This window comes from Chelmon rostratus, chromosome 11 (genome assembly GCF_017976325.1).
Source record: "Chelmon rostratus isolate fCheRos1 chromosome 11, fCheRos1.pri, whole genome shotgun sequence".
Lineage (NCBI taxonomy): Eukaryota > Metazoa > Chordata > Actinopteri > Chaetodontiformes > Chaetodontidae > Chelmon > Chelmon rostratus.
This window is the reverse complement of record NC_055668.1, coordinates 7,562,351-7,583,209: the sequence shown is the minus strand read 5'-3', so window position 1 is coordinate 7,583,209 and position 20,859 is coordinate 7,562,351. Positions and strand designations below refer to the sequence as shown.

Sequence of the window (20,859 nt, the reverse complement as noted above, 5' to 3'; positions counted from 1 at the left end):
GCACAAGCACACGCAGCATGCATGTCGCACATACGTGTGTTTGTGGGTGGCGCGCCTGCGTGTGCACGCTCACGGCCGGCCGGTGCCTCAGCGTTCGGCGGGCAGCTTGACCTGCCCATCAGAGGGGATTACATCTACATAACTCCAACAAAACACTGTCAGCACCCTGCTCCTCCCTCATCCACCCTTCCTGCCACTTCTTCTGTCATCCTGCTCCTCATCACTTTAACCTTTCAGTCCTTCCCTCCTGCCTCTCTTTCTTCTCCCTGTCTGTTAGACTGTCTAGTCTGATGTAATACAGTTCCAGCATCTCTCCCAGCTACATCAAATATCATCTCATAAAGCCCCCTCAACGAGATTAAGCAGGAACAGTGAACGGTGACCTCCAAGTATTTATCATTCAGTGTCAGCTTGGCATACCTGAGCCACAGTACGTGAGCAGCGGCTATAAGGAATAGGTGCTGATTCCCAGATTAGGCAACATGCTGCAGAGCTGGTGTCAGATCGTCTCTGCGATAGAGGGAACATGGCGCCGTCATGCACAAACACATCGAGCTGTTATGAAACGGACACGCAACTTCTGGTTGGCTCTGTCACCGCATGACCCACTAACACACACCTCAGCCAACAAGAGGCACGCAGCAGACGCGCTGGAATGTGACGCTTTTCAAAAGGGACTCAGGAAACGATTCTGCGGCCTAGTTAGCATCCTGCAGGGAAACAATGTTATCATGTTGAACTGAGTGAATAAAGGGGATGAACTGCAGAGAGCTTACTGAAATGCGTGCCACATTTTTTATTAATGAGGATGATCCTGTGCAATAACTGCAGAATGGATAACAAGTGCTTTGAGCACGATCATTATGCAGATACATTTTGTCATCTCTATTAGTTGCATCGATGGCTGAGATTATTCTGATTTGTAATCCATGTACAGTACATCTGGAAGCCCCAAACATTAAACTAGGAGTTATGCCTGAGCAGGAAGATACTCACTACCTGACATGTCACACATCTGTTCTCCAGACCTCTGCCGCCCCCTAGTGGGGTCATGATTAAGCTATCCATACCTATATCAAAACAAGTATACACTGTGTATTAGTATTGATAGTGCTCCCCTTAGGCAGTTGGTGTACAAAACATGAATGAACTGTACCTTTTTCACAACAGAGAAGACATAAGTTGACAAAATGTTAATCAAGCTACGACTTTGAAACAATGCTGCCAGTGTCAAATCTGCTAACGCCAAAGAATCAGACAGTAAACATCCTTTGTGAGCATTTTCTACTTGATTTGTTTGTGTCTTGTGCTGTCGCTGAAACTGTGACACCTCTGTCCATATTTTTTGCTCTCAGTTGCTGTAAACAACCCTCCATTTTTGTGGTGTGCTGCATTGTGGGACATCAGTGTCCGTCAACACTGCACTCAAAAATCCTTTTGTCGTTCCTTTCGTCTGAGCGTCCTGCTCGAGACATGGTTAGAATTTGCAGAATGCAGCTGGGACACGGTGCTCGTCTCAACTGAACGCAGTCAGGAAGTGCAGCCATCAAACAAAGCTTACGGCTTTGTATCCTATGCTGTAGATGTGACTACTCTGTGATTGACTGCCATCTCAACTCAACAGTGCAGCGGATGTTTTTCTTTGGAAGCCACGGGAGAAAGGCCGAGCCTGGGCCTGGTTCTCTCTTGGCAGCGTAGCACGTGCTTATCCCCAGGAGTGAGGGCCTGCACGGGCCGCGGCAAAACAGCCCACTGCTGCTGGGCCTCCAGCATCCCCCCGCAGCCCGGCTCTCACACACAGGGCCCGTGCGTCCGGTCGGACTACACAGAGAGGAAACACACGTACTCCGCTCGACTAGCAAGAAAAACACGCAGCTCCACGGGAGACCCAAACACAGCGGGACAGCCTCTGCATGCTCACAGGAAAGAGGCCAGGGCAGTTAAACTGGGATCGCTCTGTACATTCAGACACCGAGCACGTATTCACATATACGGCTTCAGATAAACACACTTACGTGCACATATACACAACCAACAATGCAGGAAATTGGTCAGCTGCAGCACAGGTATCCTTTACATCCTCTGCTGGCTCCCACTGTCCACCGATGAAAGGGAATACCCCCGTCCCTGCAGCCCTGGGCCCGGCTGGCCGAGCATGCAGCGGTTTATAAGAGGCCATTTCCTTCATAATCATCCCAGCTTTCCCCCGCTCTAATCTCCCAAAGGACAGTGGCAATTAGCCCGCGGAGGGCCTTGCTGTAGCAGGGGCATCTGTGGCATCTCTATTACCTCATGACCTGCCACTGAAACACACACGCATGCAAGCATGCACGCATGCACGCACGCATGCACGTACACACACACACACACACACACCAGGGTAGTTAAGTATTTGTACATCCACGCCTTTACCTTCATCATATCTCTGTTTAGCTGCTATTAATTTGCTACACAGTCATTAATAGGAGCTCACTGTGGTGTCTATTTGTTAATTAGAAAATGACATAATTTAAAAAAACACACACTGTCTGGATGTGGTTTAAGCTTTGTCAACAGCAGTTGGGGAAAAGATCTTTCTGTGGTGTGTCTCTCCAGCTTGTTGACATGGCACTCAGGATTTCTTATTATACATGCCGTTAATATCAACAGATAAACCTCAGACTCCCAGTTTGGAAATTTCCCCAGTGCAGTAGGTTTGTCAATCTACTGAAGTCTGCACATCCCGCTGTCTGTGCAAGTCTTAACCTTGTTAGCAAATCATTTCTGACACACGGAACCGTGATCATTCTCTGAGGATTAGCAGTGGAGGATCACGTAAAAGCCTGTGCAGGAGGCGCAGACCATGCTGCAGTAACTGACAGAGGCAGCGCCGCGCGTCTCACACAATGCACTCATTGATTCCTCTTTGCTTTTGTAAATAACAGCCCAGGCCGCAACGTGCACGCGTGGAAGCCACAAAAGAGTTGTTTTAGAGATAGCAGGAGCTTTTTAAAAAGATTATTCTGTCCGCAGAGTCATTACAGGGGCTCGATAAGAATGTGTCATCGTGTGGTAATGTTCCAGGAGTTCCCCCATGCCGCCCCTGGCCTGCCCCTCGTCCCCCGCGTCACTCTCTCGCGCTCATGGCTTTCTTAAATGGGCGCAGTGTAGTGTTGTGGCGAGGTGAGGCCACGGTCTGCTGAACGCTGTCGACATTCAGCGAAATGGAATCAGATAAAGCCGGGGGCCTGAATACCTTCAACATAAACATCATCTGGAGCCCCCAGCAGGGGCCCCGGCACTGCTGGGCAGCCAACCGGTGCCTGCAAACATCAGGGCAAAAAGGGAGTTCGACCAATAGCGGAGGCTGAACGGAGGGAGGGAAATAATTTTTTAACTAATCTGAGGAAGGGCCGGCTGCAGGTATCAGTTGAGATCAGGCCTGTGGGTTCCTTCCACGCTAGGCGATACCCCCAGATGTGGGCGAGGGGTGGTGATGAGGGATGTGAGAGTGATTGTGTGACAGGAAGAGATCTAACCTCTACACGTGTAGATCAGGTTCCCTGTGGAGCGGCCTGAGAGTAGGAAACTGTTGATAACAGTGTGGAGAAAGGTGAGAACACAGGCAGCCTGGCTATAAGGATGAGGGTAAACACAGAGGAAAGCATGTATATTTAATGCTATTCTACCTCACTTTCAACACAGGTTGAAAGGACAAGAGCGAAACAGCAATCAACATACTTCCACAAATAATTATCCTCATAAATGCAGCAGCCTCTCGACCCGAATATCATTCCACTACCTGGAGTGTGAGTTGCCTAAAGAATGCTTCAAAATGTCTGTGGAGGGTGTTGAGAAAACAATGGAAGGTGGGATAATTACAGAGAAAACGAGGGATGAACTCAGTGGTAACCCTCAGGGAGGAGGGGGAAAAACACACTGCAAAACATTTCAAACAAACGCAGAGCGAGACACGGTGGGTTTTCAGTAAGGCGTGCGAGCAGGCATGGACCTGCCCGTCCTGGATAAAGCTATCTGTCAGCACCAGAGGAGAACGCGCTCATGGGAACCGGATGACCTGCCGTACTCCGCTGTTTTAACACCACGCAGACTGTGCAGCATGGGCTCTGCCTCTGCTCGCTGCACATAGAGGTCTAGTTCGATGGCTACTTATACAGATGATTGAGAATGCGTAACAGAGAGAAACCGTATAGGATTGATTTGGAGCCGGCTGTTAAACTCTCGCCGTGTGCAGCATGAAAACAGTGAATTCCAGCGACTTCCATCTGTTAAATGAACACAAGTGCTCCTCACAGCTATGGATCCAAGCACACTCAATCTTGTGTTTCTGACACTACTTTGAGTCTGATTTCTGGGGGGGGGGGGGGGGGGGGGGGCTGAGAGGTGAAAGCCAAGCAGCAGATGGAAACAAGGCTTCCAGGAAATTAGTGGAGGTGGGGTGCTGCAAGAACATGAGTTGGCATGGCGTCCGCCTGTTTTCTTTAGGTGGAAGAAAAGCAGGGACAGATAGAAAAAAGAGGGATGAAGTACATATAAGGTGGAAAAGGGAAGTGACAAGTGAGGATGGCTGGATGGGGGTCGCGATCAGAGCCGTTTGGCTAGCTGGGTGGTAGCCTAAGTATAAGCAGCGGGACAGAATGGATCCTGTAGCGAGGCCCTGCATACTGATGACCTGGCTGTAACGGCTGGCTCGGCTCTCCGGCAGTTATTCATTAAGCCATTAAAGGAACACAATCAAGTCATTTGTGTGGCCTTCTGTTTCAGACTGTTTTTCTTCCCTTTTGTGCTCTGCTTTTCGCAGGAGGGAGAGAAGAAACAGAATACATGTCAATGAATAAATCTGAGGCGGAGAAAGGAGTGAGAACGGTTAGACCTGGGCCTCGAGCTGAAGCCAGCTGTTGGCCCTCCTTCTGAGCGGACAAGAAGTAATTAATTGCGGAAGCGACTCATGCAGGAACTAATTCGCTTTTAAGACAGTTTGATAAATGAACGAACATTCAAATTCAATCTACCTGAGTTGGAATTAAAGTTGGATAATTGCAAGGAGCACTTGATATAACAGGTCTTTTCGCCAAAGTGCCTGCCATTAAACAGGAAAAATCCACAGACACTTGGCCTCCTGACGAGGAGCGAGAGCGCCCTCTTGTGTCAACATCTTCAGACTGGAAACAACACACTGAAACTACAAAGTTAATAATAGTGATTTTATTGCCATCCATATATACATATATCTTTTTTTCTCTTGTAAGATTTATATAGCTTAAAGCATGATCACTGTGTAAACAATGAACAGAGAACAATGACAAAAGGCTACACGTTTGTTTAGTTCATCTAAGTACAAAGAAAAGCAGCGGGTGAACTAGTGCCTAATCGTAAAGAGGCAGTACAGTACACGTTGCTCCCACATTACTGCAAGACGCGGTCTGAGGAGGACACAGAATCGGGTAAACTACAGCTGATTATCTGCTGGGTTGTGTGACTCTATGCTGGCTTTCTGTGAGATCCTACAGTATGTCAGTGGAGCTCTGTCAAATGGATCTACATGAACAACATGTAGTCTCCTAAAATAGGCCTGCGTTGCCATAGTGACAATGTCTGGGGTTAGCTGTAACACAGGACACACACTGACACACTCATTGAAGGTCCCGTGGATCGACTGTCTCGTCTCGGGACAACAGAACACATTACAAGGCAATTCAACACACAATCACTGAAGTGTTGGCATTGTCACACACATGATTTTGATGATCAGTAGATATTGACGATGTAAAGATGAGGCAAAAGCAGCAGAGCCTAATTTTCCTAAACTGCGTGTCAGGCTGTGCAATTGTGACGTGAACAGCGGGAGCAGCACAGATTATTGTTCGTGTGGAAATGATCCATCAGAGGTCTGATTAAAATGAGTTACAGCACGTTTTGACAGCTCTTCCTGTAATACACGCACGCACACACACACACACTGGAGAACAAGCTCATTATACCAACATCAAAGAATACAGAGAGCAAAGCATCCTCTCAAGTCTTCACAAAAGTAGAAAATTGAAAATTCCAAATTGGATTAATGGGATGGATTAATGAACAACCAGCATCTATTTCAATGGACTGAACTCTACACAAGCTGATTAAATGGTTTCACTGAGGTGGCAGCGGTCAGATTCCTCTCCTCTCTGTGTGCAGGGAGATAATACTCTAACAAGTGTCTAATAAGTGCAGGGTGGCCTGGCTAACTAATTATACTGCCGTCTAATGGTCACAGCTGCACAGGCTTGTGCAGTAGCAGGCTTTGGTCAGTCACTTATACAGCACCACCTCCTGTGGATAAAACGTCCAGTCTGAGTGTCTGTCTGGGGCTGTATTGTGTCTCTGTTGCAGAGAGGCTGGAAGAATCAGTTAGCATTTAAATAATGTGCTGTTTTTGGTTAACCCAAGAGTGCAAAAAACAAATTTTGGACTTCAGTCATGGAGTCTTAATGGGGGCCTTCTATAACGACAGCACATTTCCTAAATGAAATAAGGAACGTATCATTTTAAACTCATTCTGCCACATTTAATCTCAGCAGCAAGAAGGCAAATTAAATCTGTAACGCTACGACAATACTTTGACGTTATTAATACAGGCACACAAAATAAAGCTTAACAAAAGGAGTTAAATTCATGAACCAACAAAAATCACAGACTGGAATCAACAATGTGTAACACTTCACTTGACGGGAGAATCAGGAGAAAAGTGTGTTTCTTTTGGGGCTGTTACATGCATACACATATGCACACAAACACACACTGGTCATACCGAACATTAAGAAATGTCATTACAGCCGCAGACACAGGCAGACTCCGGTGACGGACTGAAAAGTTCACATGGAGGAAACCTCTCTTCTCATGATGTGGAAACAATGATCAGAATTCTCCCGGATGCCGACACAGAGTTACGGTTATGTTCCTGAAGCTGGACTGAATGGACGAGCCGCGATTTGCACGTTCTCTTACAAACCTCCCGTCTTCGAGGTCACTCTGTGCTCTCCTGGCCCAGCTCCACTTCCTCTTTGCCAAAAATGGCTTCTGGCGCGCCTCCCTCTCCCTGGAACAGCTCCTCCATCAGCTGCTCCCCAGCGCTGCCGGCCCGCGATGCCCACAGAGCAGCGCCCTCCCTCAGGCCCAGAGTGCGTAGCAGCCGTGCGTAGTCCAAAAACGCAGCCTCGATGAGTTTATGTGCAAACGCAGGTCAAGGAGAACTCGTAATGCTTCATAAACACACAGTAAGCCAATGAAGGCTGTCATCACTCAAAAACACGCTTTCATTAAAAGGTCACACTCTTCAACTGTCAGTGCGGAGTGACATCAAGCTACCAGACACTAGGCAAAATGAAATGGTGCAACACATATTCCCTTTAAAAGTGCGAACCAAGTCAATCCAATGAGCTGATTGAAGGTGGATTCTAAAAACATGATTGACATCAAAATAGCTGCATAGAAACAGGTGACAAACACAACACATATGAATGCAGATGCACCCATGCAGGCTAAAAGGGGTCTCTAAATGATGCAAAGTGAAGTTTGCAGTCACCAGATCTGAGATGCTGATGGAACCACACACTCAGCTGCAATGCAATTTTGGGCAGCTGTCTCCTTTTTTTGGTGCTTCTGTAGTATTTTCCAGGCTCCAAATGGACCTGCTTGCATTAAGGTGAGAATAGTGGCACAGCTGGGACCGTCTTTTATGGATTAGGCAGAGCAGTTACCTTTTAGTGCAAATGTTCCCCCTCTCAGACCAGATCAGACTTTTCATGCGAACATGCAGAAGTGTTTGCAGCTTCAGCGGTCGCACACATCTCCAGGATCAGTGAGGGCAGGCTGAACACTAGAAACACTTGAAAGCAATACGATAAGATAAAATACAAACCATAGCCAACAAAGTGACTGTAACGTTGAATCGACACCTCTCTAAATCAGCTTCAAAATACAATGGACAGTACACAATTGATGGGGGGGGGGGGGGGGGGGGGGGGGGGCACTGTTGTATTGACTGCATTAGTTTTAGCTACTGTGAGTCAGTCTGAAAATGAGATTTTTGTACACTCTTGAACAAAAGCTTGGCCTTGCTCAGGTTTAGTCTGCTGGTCTGGTCTCCATAATTCATAAAAGCAACAACAAACCACTTCTGACCAATAAAGAAGCCAAAGGGGGTGTCTTCAATTCAGTGTGCGCACAACAACTAAACATTTCTAGATGAAATATTACTTTAGGATGAATCTCATTTCCTTAATCTTTTCTTTTGTCTTCTTTTGTTTGTAATGTTTCACAATGTTGATTATAAATATAAAAACACATTTCCTAGAAGTTATTTGCATTACAAATGTGGCTGGTAGAACTGATGTAGCCCCGCAGCAGTTAATTTCTCACCCAGTTGAGGAGCCAATGAGATAATCTCAGATGTAACAGCATAGTAACAGTGAGACACTACGGCCTGTCCTTTCAGTTAGACAGTCGACACATCTGAGTGTGATTAACTGTGAACAAACAGCACAGACTGACCAACAGACTGCACCCAACTGGCCTGAATATCTGCTGGTTATTCTCTATATCTATGGTCGAGATGCGATAGGATGTGTTTTCGAAGTCTAGGTTGTTAAAGCTATTTTCTGAGTTTGCAGCATAACTGAGCTCTGTGACCACAGTGCGATATTGGCTATTGGGAACATGTGAAATATAGCACGATGTGCTCGGTGGAGCATCTAAATTGACCTTGATTGAGAAAAAGCTCTCCACTATCGGGAGCACGTCTGTAGTAGAGATGGACAGAGTTAGCGACGGAGCTAACTCTGGTTATAAATGGCCCTCAGAGTGCAGTAATGGGTTTTCAAAAAGGATATTGGAAGAATCGTTGGCCTCCATCACCCCATACTTCAGACAGGCTTCGATGAAGAGGGCGGCACGATCAAAGTGCCTCATACTGCCCAGGAGACAGAAGGAGGAAGAGAAAGGCACAGACAGAAGGAGGAGGTGAGAGCTATTGTCAGAAACCAGCACCATCCCTGCCTCGATGTTAAAGCATACATCAACCCTGTCGTCCTGATGCCACTCTTATTCTCTGCGAGAGCATTTGTCGCCCGAGGTGTCTCATAACACGAGCTGTCAAGGAGGAGGAGAAGGAGACCAACAGCCGATCGATGCTGCCGTTAAAAATACAGGGTCAGACCATACACTGTGAAGTGTCCTTCGGCGTGCTTGGGGGGAAAAGGAGACGAGGGGACTGAGACTTAAGTGCTGATGAGTGTGGATGAAACAACACTGGAGTAAAGGAGATGAAGGTCAGGCAGTATAAAGTCGCAGGGTAAATAAATGGAATTTGAAGAAGCTGTGTTTGTGTTTCTCATTCTAAAACTCAATACTTTTAAAGACCTCAGTCTAACTCTTGCACATTTTTTACAGTCTGAATCTATACAGTTGGCATCAGTCCTGCTTCATACCTGTGGAGCATCTCTCCCACTTTGTAAAAGCAGCCCAGGGAGAGCAGCACCAGGATGGCTTTGGACTTGTGGTTGACCTGCGTGGAGCACAGGTGCTCCGCCCAGCGCTTCAGCACATCTGAGCTCTCTGCTGGGCTCAGCCGCACCTGGAAACACACGCAGCAGAAACTCAAGCGTACGCATATACAGTATGTACACCCACCCGCCACTCACATGCCCACACAATCACAAACTAACATTACACAGTATCCGATGTTTCCCGTTGATGGACGGCGTCATGCTGAGTTACCTTAGCCAGCCAGGCGGCGCGGTTCCACTCCCCGTAGGTCTGCAAGTAGCGGCAAGCATCCGCCGCCTTGTCAATCAAACACAGCAGCTGTACTCCCTCTGACGGACAGCATAAGGGGAGAATGTACAAAGATGTGAGACTAAGAAATGAGGGCGATCACAGTGCAAGGGTGATGATTTCATAATAGACTGTAAATCTGCTGCCAGTAGCCACACTTACTCTATAATACATGGATCAAGTCCAGTCTAAAATGCTAATCTTAAATAAAAATAGCTAAAAAAAATAGCTACAAACATTTTAAAACCTTTATTAAACATATCTTATTTGAAGTTCATTTAAAAGCCTATTTAAAGATATTTTCAGGCACTTCCAAGGCTGCAGACACCCACATGATGAATGCTCGTTGCTAACTGCTATCACACACACAGTAGCACTACCTGCTAGCTTGCCGTTGGCAATCATGTTGGTGGCCACTAGTTTGATGGTTGATTGTGAGGGTCCCGAGGAGGTGATGGTGGTCACGAGGCAGGCCTTGAGCGAATCGCAGTAGTAGCTGGGGTTGTCTGCGCTCGTCTCCAACAGCAACTGCACTGCCCGGTCCGTCTGAGAGCGACAACAAAGAGATGAGAATGTAATTACAGAGGTAGCAGAGAGAGAGACATGGCATTAGCAGCTCAGGCAGGTAACCACTGTGTGAGCTGAACAACACAGAATAACGGGGGAAATTATGTTTATTATCGTGCTTTTTATCTGCTGGAGATGAAGGCTCGCGCCGGGGTCGGCCCAGACTGTTTGTTGGAGGTCTGCACCTGTAACTAACAGCCGGCTGATTGCAGCCTATGATTAGAAGGAGAGTGGTGACATTGGGAAGGGAGAGGTGACTCCGGTCCCCACAGGCTGACACACCAGGGAGGACAGAGGCAGCACTTATCGTCCATCTTGCTTCATTAGGCTCCACAGCACCAATGACCCATTTGCCATGATGACAATTTGCCCATATGCACAGCTAAGGAGTGTGAAGGTGTTAGTGTGCATTTGTGTGAGAGAGGAGGGTAGCACATAGTCTGGAAGATGTAAGTTTGAAACAGGGAGGTCTGTTTAAGCCAAGAGTTCATCCATTCACGTGTGAGATAAGATTAGCGCGTGCTAACCACGGTGATGTCGACCATAAAAGACTCTGCGCTGATCTGAAAACTGGAACATCTGAGCAGGAGCTCATCTCATTTCACCCCCATATGATACAAATGCAAACATGTGTGTGTCGCCCCCCTAGCAGTGTGGGTAGTGTAATACTTACTTGACCCAGCAGGAGGAGCTGGTCAGCACATTTCTTAGTGTGTTCATAACTGGAGCGCTTCACCTCCTGCAGGTGAACCCGATCCAACTGGAACTTCTGTGGAGCCGTAAAGGTGGAGTCACATGTTAGTGTACTGTCTTTTTACACACATTGCTTCCAAAGATCCATAGTTCAACCTTGTATATGTATGTGTGTGTGTAAGAGAGAGACTGAGATGCAATGAGTTGGCACACATGGACTCTACACTAAGGACATTAAAAGAATAGTGATGAACAAAAAGGATACAGAGGACAATTATAGAAATACAGAGTCAAGAGATGGAGAGTGTAATTATAACATCTTTAAAATATTCAGGAGATTTCAGTGGTGCCAGAGACTCCCATACTGCCTTTCATTACTGGTGGCTTTTTCCACATGAATTTATTACATGTTCCCAGATGGGAGATCAGATTTCTTTTCAGCGGGCAAATGATAGGCATGAAACATGAAAACAGCAATAGCTATTTCAAAGTGTGAGAGCTCATCAGCTTTATAAGAGGACTAGAGGGGGGAAAGACACAATGAGGGGAGAGATAACAGCATAGGAGAAAATTAGTTACATAGGCTGCATGTGTGTCAGTGTGTGTGCACACCTGCGTGTCTATATATAACACAGAAACTTTGCTTTCTTGGCACTTTAATATGATGAATTCTTTTGTGAGTCACAGCCGTGGGCATAAAATCCTTGCAGAGATACCAAGCGAGTTTTGCAACTGTGTGCTCTGTACCGGAGTCTTGGATATTAGTAATTACAATCAGACTTCTGCCACTGGAGCTGCTTTATGACAACAGGAGCCGAATGTAGCTGCACACTGGCTGGGTAGCTCTTTGACAATCTTAACTTTGTGATCACTGCATGGTCCCTCATTAACAGGGAGTAGAACTTTCTCAAAAACAGAACGGTGCATAATCCGTTAAAAAGAAAAAAAATTACAGGCTCATTTGAGACTATCGACTGAACTTCGACAGTCCATTTAAACTCTGCTACTTCAAACTTCAATGCTAGCTAAAAGCTACTTGACATTTTTCAAAACTGACTAATCATCTGTCATCCAAAAAGGTGAATGTTCCCTCCGTCTCTTCTCCTCTGCTTTCTTGGGTATATTGATGTAGCCTTGTGGGGAAAAAGACCAAACCTGCTAAAAGCCAGAGAACGTCTGTCTTCACTTGCACAGTGTGCCAACTTTTTAATTACTATCCACACTATTCCTCTAAACTGAAGTCCACAGATGTACTTTCTAAAGCCTGGGGACAAAAACAACGTGTGGTACATCACAGCCACAAAACGGAAAACATAAAGCTTTAACGAAAAACTTTCACATTCACAACGGCAACATGAAGGTGGATGACTTTGTTCAACGGGCTTTGTGGCTGCCATGCCGACGAGCGGAGTGATGCGGCAGACACAGCAGACCAATCAATGAGCGTCTTCTGAAGAAACTTTTCTAACACCAACTATGTCGATAATTGAAGTTGGGGGGGGGGGGGGGGGGGGGGGATCCGAGCATCCCGGCGCGGGCTAGAATCGCTGTGAGGAAATGTTGGGGGAATTAAATGTAGTGAAGGCGAAGTGAAAGATAGGTTTGACCTCAAAGACTTGAACGTGTGAGCTGTGAGGCTGAGACTAAGTGAGAAAACAGAGGAGATACAAAATGTCATTAATAATGGAATGAACTGTGTGACTGGGGCGATGCTGCTGACACTGTGGATGACAAGGGACAGGATGCTGTTTGTTTGTGCGTGGTCTGACTTGAAGAAGGTCTCTGGATGAGTCGTAAAGGAAGGTTTAAATGTTGACTGCTGGGATTATTGTCTCTGTTTACCAAAGAGAAAAAAAGCAACAAACAAAACACACTTTGCCTTCTCCTCTTGTTTCACTGACCTGGAAGTACGAACTCTCACACAGGACATCGTGGCAGATGTCCAGGTGGTTCTGAGGAGTCGGCTGGGTTCCTTCACTTTGGGCCTGTCCCTCCGCAGTTGACACACTCAGCTGACGGGCCTGGGCAAACGACTGGAGGTAGTGGGACGCCACTGTCCAGAAATGAAGATCCGACTCATCCCCGAACAGCCTGCGGTTTACCACAACAACTGATCAGCTGGGCCCACGGCGGATAATGCTCTCTCTGGAGCATTCAGTCAAATTCTTCAGCCCGAATCAACGTGCTGCTTGGTTCTTCTAGTAGTTTGCTCACTAATGCGCTAATGGACCATAGTTCCTGCATCTTCCAGCCCACGCCTTGCTCTTTCAGCAGGCCCCCCCACCTCCCTCTCACCATCCTTCTGCCTTTTCTTTCCAGCCTCCTTTTAACACATCTGCACAAGCACACAGCTGTTGCTAGGCTACATTGCCACATTATCAGTGGCATGAAAACTTGGACAGACAGATGCAGAGACATAATCGTGAGCTCTCCATGAGAACGCGGTCATAACATTCGCCTTACAAATATGGTCCTCGGGACTTTCCAGGTAAATCATGACTTTAATACCAGGATGTAAAAAGGGGAGGGGGAGGTTGAGATATTGCATTTCCGCTCAGACTGGCTGTTCTAGATTTGTCAGATGCTCGAGGGAAATGAGAACTGGAGCAGAGACGAGATCAGAGTTGCTGACACCAGCTCTCATGTCTTTTTTGGCGGAGGTACAGAATCGTGGCTGTACAGTTACGGCAAACGTAAACCCAGTCATCTCGGCAGATAATTTGACAGTTTTAAAACCGAAATGATTCGACTCACAATATGACATCACCTTGTTTATCATTTACAGTTAAATCACATATGCAGAATTAAGCAAAGTAAAAAAATAAATAATGGCTGTGAAAGATATTGAAGAAAACCATTGAGCACGGATTTCTGTAGCGAGATCACTCACGATCACCTAATCACATCCTGCTCGGCTGAATTATATCCTGAGCAATCAGTGAACAACAAGGTTAACAAGCAGCTTGATTGCAAACCCTGTTCAGCTTAGTCATTGTTACAAATAGACCCAATCTACTGTCGACATTAACATTCATACTGACAGGAAGTCAGTAGCAGAAGTTAACATGTTGAGTCAAAGACAGGTTTAACATGTGTTCAGTGATATGCAGTGATTCTTCTACATTGGAGGGATAGCAGCTTGTTATATATTCTTTTACAGCTTATAGATATTATGCTTTTGTCAGCACTAAGTATCTACAGACTTGGATGTACTGCAGGTGTACTGTATGAATGTTACCAAATCAGCCCTGCTGTAGCACCAGTGAACCATCATTAACACAGTACAGTCTGTGCAGACAACAAACTGGCGACTCCATGCTGAGTTTTAACTCACCGTGAGACCAGGAGGCAGCGCTGAAGCAGGCCGAGCTCCGGGTCCTGTAACACACTCTTCATATCACTGGGGAGCCAATCAGACACAGACAATCAGAACACAGTGAGAGCCAATTACACTTCTCAAACACAGCAGGCCCAGTGTGGCTGTTAGGGGAGATTCCTCTTATCTGTCAACCCGCAGACAACATGCTCTTTGGGCCTGCTGTCTAAACAAAAAGGAAACTGGGACACGACTGCAAGCCAAAAGTACATAAACAAAAACTGATACTTGGCACAGACACACACATGCATCAACATCTGATCGGTGGTATTTGCATCATGACAATAATGTTACATTTTCTAATAATGTGAGCTACAGTACAGTGTGTAATCATTACCATTAGACAGTGCAAAAACTCACTTTGACAAGGAGTTGAGCTGCTCCTGGATCAGGCCTTTTATCTCATCTTTCTCATTGTAGTCTCTGAAAGAGAGGGATCAAACTCAGTCAAATGGCTCCGCTCACGTCTCCCCAAAATAAAACCTTACATGATATTAAATGGGAAACTGAGAACCTGCGGAAGTTGATCTGTGCTGTCAGGCAATAACAGATAAGTCTACTCTTACATTTCTGCTGGGGCCAGGTAGCACCCTGCGAGCTGTTAATATAGCTGCCTGACTTACGATTAGACAGCTGTGTGCGTTTAATGGAAGAAAGAAAGTGTCGCACTGAGGGCTCTGTTTATTGGGGGCATAATTACATCAGGCTATAGTTAAATACAGATGTAACCGTCAGAAAAAACAAAAATTCAACTCCTCTCTCAGGGTAGCCTCTATCGGCTCCATGTTGACTTGTTTACAAAGGTGACTTGCTTGCAAATTGGATACTTGTTTTTATGAAGGCAATAAAGAGGGTGTTTGGGTGGTTGGCAGATGGTATGGTGGTATAAGAGAGCACATCAAGTCTTACACCTTGATGGTTGGTAATTCATTCAATATTTCATTGATGCTGATCCTAGAGGACAATTCAGTCTTTCAAATCTGCTTTACTTACAAACAAGTTTGTAACGTAAAACTGCACTAAAATCAGCCTCACTGTGACTAAATAGCCTATAACCAGGTCTACAGCAAAATTAATAAAGCAAAACAGATAACATTCAGTCTGTTTGGAAGCTTACCACTTCTTACTGATGCATCAGAGTTTTGAATGACATACTGTCTGCAACTGTTGTTAACGTCGACACAAGATTGACAGCCTGTCTTCATCAAAGAGTTCAACAATGTGTGGTACGTAAGTTAATATGCAGTTTAACCTAAAGCAGCTCTGCTCAATCACTTCACTGATGCATGCTGTGTGCATATCAATAATTGAAGCCCCTGGCCACTATCAATGTGCTGCTCTGCTCTGCTGGCTCGCAGCAGCCTCTCTTTCAGGATACAGGCAGGCACCAGTATTTGGTCTTTATCTTACAGCTGGTAAGATCGCCCCAATAAATACAGGTTTGGAACTGGTTCAGTCTTTACATAGCTGATACAAATAATTAAAAAAATGCAGCGGTCAGCCCTGATGCTGATTTTGCAGACTGGCTCAGGGCATGTCGAGCAGCACCAAAAAGTCTGCTCATGCAGTGCTGTTTTATTCTTCTACAATTTTCACTGATCAGGTTGCTTACAAACTGGTTTTAGCAGAGGGCATACAGTACAAGAAAACAAGAAACAGGCTTATAAAAGATCTTAACAAGGTCATGCCATGCATTTTCCACTTTGGCCCCAGTGTGGCCTTCATGTCAGACATCTTCTGGGAGCTCTTGAGTTCATCACACAGTCCAAAGACACGCAGGTCAGCTTAGGACACGCTGAGGTTGAAGTAGAGTGGACACACTCGCGGTGACGCAGGCAGAGCTGAGACTTACACTTGAGTGATGTCCATGGTGAAGGTTCCTGACCAGGGCTGCAGCAGGAGGAAAGCCTTGAGCGTGAGGGCAGCTCGGGGCAGCAGCAGGTAAGGACACCACACTGGATCTGAACATATCCCCCACAGATCGGAAAGAAGACGACATTAGGCCATGGCTGTTGATGCCATCATGAGGCGTGTTACATCATGTGCTCTTACGTAATGTGTTATTGGACAGATATCTAAAAACCAAATCATTTCTTACGAATGAATCCTTCATCCAATCCACTTCGTCAAACCTCTATATGCAATTTCTCTTTCATTCCTTCACACTCATTGTTCCCCGGCTCACCGGTCAGGTCTTGTTCATCCATGCGGTAGCTGGCGGACTTCATGGCCATCTCCAGCACTCGGATACAGCCGTCGTCGGAGGCCAGCACAACCTTGTCTGAGGTGCACCAGTCAATATCCAGGATGCGGTAGTTCACGTTGCGACCGATGCGCATGCTGCTCACCATTTGAACCTGCAAGAGAGGAGATATATTAACCTTGGTAGTTCATCCCAAAGTGTCACCTAAAAACCTGTTTTCAAGCATCTGCAGCAACTCTAGTGGGATGGTGGGAAAAAGAACATTTCTCTACACACTCGAAAAGGGAGAAAAACACAATACAGGACGATTTTTTGATTCAACAAAAGCCTGTTGTATCAACAATGAGGCAGCAACTGTAAGCTAATTTATGTTGAGTACAGCAGGATACAGAACGGAAAGCTCAGTGGACAAACATCCTTTTCAAAAGGTGTTCTCCAAAACCTCTCTCCCTCTGGCTTTTTATGTGGCTGAAAGGGAGTCAGTGCAACGGAGCTGTCAGGAGAGCACTGAAGCATTTCGGAGATCCTCTCCTCTCTCACTCTCTCTTGCTCCTCCCTCTCTCTCTAGCCCTGTTTTCCCCAAATCTATGGCTGTTGCTTGCTTCCCTCTGCAGCTTGATCCATCTGTTGTCTGGCTTTCACAATTGGGGACTGAAACTGTGCCTTATCTCGTTTCCCCTAAAGAAAACACATTCAGACAATGGTGCTCCGGTGGGAGCCTCTTACTCCCCCGACGCTGCTTAATACTCCAGAGCATCTATCTGTGTCCCCATTTATCTGCTTTTCAATTTTTTAACACTTTTCTTTTAACAATTGCTAATAGGTAAGCTAACAAATTGTGGCATTGGTATGGACAACAGCATAACCCCCCACCCAGAAAACATAGTCCAGTCTGTGACACTGGATCAAATGATGAACTGGAGCTCAAACTAGCTGCAAGGTTCCTTAAATGAGGTAAAATGAAGACGGTGCAGTGAGAAAACTTTCTGGATGATCACGACTTCGGTAAATAAAGTTAGAGAGGAAGCGAGGATGCACGCCGCTTACAGGAATCAGGACCATCCATCCTGCTACGGCAGAGCTTATATATGTCAGCGGAAAGCTTTTAAGGCTTGTGTATGTGTACTTATACAGTGCACTGTAATGATTCTTTAATAAAACAGAACAATTACAGCGGATATGCTATTACCACAGCGTTAGTTCGAGAGAGGACATTAAATATACCCCACCGCAATATTGCGGTGCTTCAGTGATTACAGTGCAAGAGAAACACATTAATTCTGCCACAGTAAATCAGTTAGAATGCAAACCGCCGCTACAGTAGGAACCTGCAGACCGTTGCAGATTCTTTCCCTTTATTTGAGTTATGCTGAGCAGTCCAGTGATGCATGCTGGGAATTTAGAATGTGTTACAACAAACCAGGGAAAGAATCGTTTGTCACGGTGACATGTCACCAGCAAGAGTTGGTGTGTGGAGGCTCACCTCTTTGGTGTCCCAGACCTCTGCTCCATCTGTGTACATGACCAGCAGCTTCTGGTTGCCCTTCCCCGGGGCGAAGCGAATCTTCTTCACCCAGCCACGGTGTGTCGGTATTCCCCTGGAAACATCCACAGCATTGGTAGTTTTGGGACAATTTATTCCTTCCATCGACATTTCTTTCCCATTTATTTAACCATTCTAATCATTATTTTGGCTAACTTTGTTTACCATGCATATGTGCAGTTCCAAACATAGATCTTTTCCTGCACGGCACAAAATCTTTAGGTTTAGCTTATTACATTTTAAAAAATCTAAACTAAATGAATATATAAAAACCAAAACAAAGCACAAATAGATGCACAGCATCTATAGGTACGGTACCGTGCAGCAAGTGGCCTGAAACTTTTAGCTGTTACCTGGACAAACGAGCCTTGAGGTCCCAGAAGTTGAGATTGCCGTCCACGTCCCCAAGCACCAGGGTGTCGCCTTTCCAGGCAATGCAGGCGATACTGCCCATACTGCCCTGCAACACAAGAAGAACGCACGTATTCAGTGAGAGGAGCGAGAAAATAACCACGCATTTGTCCTCTGCTGAAAAATGGCTCATTAAGTAGTATATTTGTTTGGGTTTTTTTTGCATGCATGGATTATAAGCATCTGGCCTTTAGGGATTATTTTTCTTTACAGACACAAAATTCTAAGAATTACACTACTTTCTACTCATGTCACTACTGAGTTACTGTAGCTGTATCCTTCAAGTACTGAGATAAGCTGTGTCAATCTTGAAAAATCTTCAGAATTCCATGATCTTCCTCCATATAATTATAGGACAGACATAAAAACAGTGATGTCGTGGTGCTAATAAATCACGTCTTTAATACAGCCACCCGATGGGTAGCTAAAAAGTGCAATCCCAACAGCATAAAACACATTTTTCTTTAAAAACATCATACTGACTGGCACAGGAAAATAAATTAAAAATATATATGTGGCATCCGAGCGGCGCACAAGCACGACATCAGAGTTTAAATAAGGCTGCGCCACAAGACAGAGCGCTGATGTGAAGACATTTAGTGTCAGCTCACCTCCGCTGGTGTGTACGCAGTAGATGATAGGACAAAAGTTTTTAGGAGAGTTTCTGTCAGTTTCCTGACAAAGATGTGAAGATCTTCTATCATCCTTAAAGGACTGTAAAACCTTTTGGGGTATGCAAATCTGTGAGCAATGAATCTGCAGCCGTCACGAAGATAAGGCTTTAGAATCCCCAGGTGAACCTCTAGTGAATAGATGCAGGTAGTGAGGGAGCAAAACAGAGTCTGTCTAACAATCCAATCTGCTGTTTAGAAATAGACTTGAGAATCTGATAAACTATGGCGGTTTTCCTTTAGAAATGCTGTATGATGCAAGATTTTGCCATCTTGCATGAAAAGATGAAATAAAAATGGATGCATGTTAGTGAGTAGGTATGAAAATGTGCTGCGTTTGTTGATAGAAGTGGGCAGTCAACAACAATCAACAGAAGGCGCTACTCTGTAACATGATTCAGTCTGACACAATTACAAGTAATTACTAGACGATGAGAGGGAGAAAGTTCCTGAAGCCAAAGTCTTCCAAAGCACTTCTCCAATAATAGCTTCAATTTTATGGTACTTATAAGAGAAATGGATGCTTGTGCAGCTAAACACATGACTTTAATCAACAATCAAATGGTTATTTGTTACTTGTAAAGTAATGAAAACATGCTGCTGCTATGATGTTACCACCGCATACTGTAGTCATCCAGGGGAAAAGAAATGCTGTCTTCTGTAACAGCTTGTTTCTGTTTACCAGCCTGGTCATTTTGCTGTCAGAGCAAATTCATAGCTAGATTACCATTACAGGTAAACACAGTTTGCTTTTTCCCCTGAGCCTGAGTCAGGCCCTGAGAGAACACGTGCAAAACCTTATCTGGGACAAACTAAACTGTAGAATCTGTAGAATTTGGTTGAAAAGCCTTCACCTTGACTGCATGCAGTTCATTACTAATGAGTGTGGCATATTAGCTCGGCCTCTTTCTGTTGCAGAGCCAACGTCTGTATCATCCCCCACACAACTGCCCCCAAAAAACCTAAAGGACGCACTATAACAGAGGCTGCACAATGATGGATGTGGAGCGATGAGTGAAGGTGAAGTACAGCGTAGGTTACAATACTGACGGAAAGTATTGACTGATAGATTTGACAGATGACAAATAGGTGTATATAAGTATACATTTACAGACAGAGGAAAGGAGAGAGTCAGAGGTTGCAGTAGTGATAGGAGACATAGCTACGTCTGCAGAAAGTAAACAGGGAAGAGAGATTTCGATCTCCGTGTACAGAAAGGATTAAGGCAACATGAAATCGAATGGAGAGGGAGAGCTATCAAATGGGTAGGAATAACTTTGTGGAAGGAGCAGTGTGGATGACCTTGAAGTGGTTCAGGATGATATGAAGCAAAAAGAGACATAAAAATGACACATAGTCTCTGGACTCACATCAGGGGGAATTCGTGCTCCATCTTTGACTGTGTTGCCCTCCACGGTGATGTGGTAGACCTGCCCGTCTGTGTCAGTGAATACAAAATGCTCCCTGGCTGAGATGGCCTGGCTCGTCTCCGACTTGCTCTCTGCATCTTGCAGGAGACTGTAGTGGAGAAGCAGGTCAGGTTTTTTTGCACTTTTTCCAGTGTGAAATATTCTGGCTGGAC

The 20,859-nt window shown here is 45.5% G+C and overlaps 1 protein-coding gene across 1 annotated transcript in view; it reads right to left on the bottom strand.

The window, feature by feature from the left end:
• Positions 1 to 5,213: 5,213 nt before the first annotated feature.
• Positions 5,214 to 20,859, bottom strand: part of wdr11 (WD repeat domain 11) — a 53,265-nt gene continuing 37,619 nt past the window's right edge. The window contains exons 16-29 of the mRNA XM_041947377.1: positions 20,648 to 20,795; positions 18,549 to 18,655; positions 18,136 to 18,250; positions 16,635 to 16,806; positions 16,302 to 16,410; positions 14,810 to 14,872; positions 14,408 to 14,473; positions 12,975 to 13,164; positions 11,054 to 11,149; positions 10,194 to 10,359; positions 9,757 to 9,854; positions 9,468 to 9,613; positions 8,871 to 8,950; positions 5,214 to 7,209 (exon numbers count right to left, since the gene is read on the bottom strand). Of these exons, the coding sequence (XP_041803311.1) occupies positions 7,007 to 7,209; positions 8,871 to 8,950; positions 9,468 to 9,613; positions 9,757 to 9,854; positions 10,194 to 10,359; positions 11,054 to 11,149; positions 12,975 to 13,164; positions 14,408 to 14,473; positions 14,810 to 14,872; positions 16,302 to 16,410; positions 16,635 to 16,806; positions 18,136 to 18,250; positions 18,549 to 18,655; positions 20,648 to 20,795 (1,759 nt within the window). The 3' untranslated portion in view covers positions 5,214 to 7,006. The remainder of the gene's footprint in view (positions 7,210 to 8,870; positions 8,951 to 9,467; positions 9,614 to 9,756; positions 9,855 to 10,193; positions 10,360 to 11,053; positions 11,150 to 12,974; positions 13,165 to 14,407; positions 14,474 to 14,809; positions 14,873 to 16,301; positions 16,411 to 16,634; positions 16,807 to 18,135; positions 18,251 to 18,548; positions 18,656 to 20,647; positions 20,796 to 20,859) is intronic.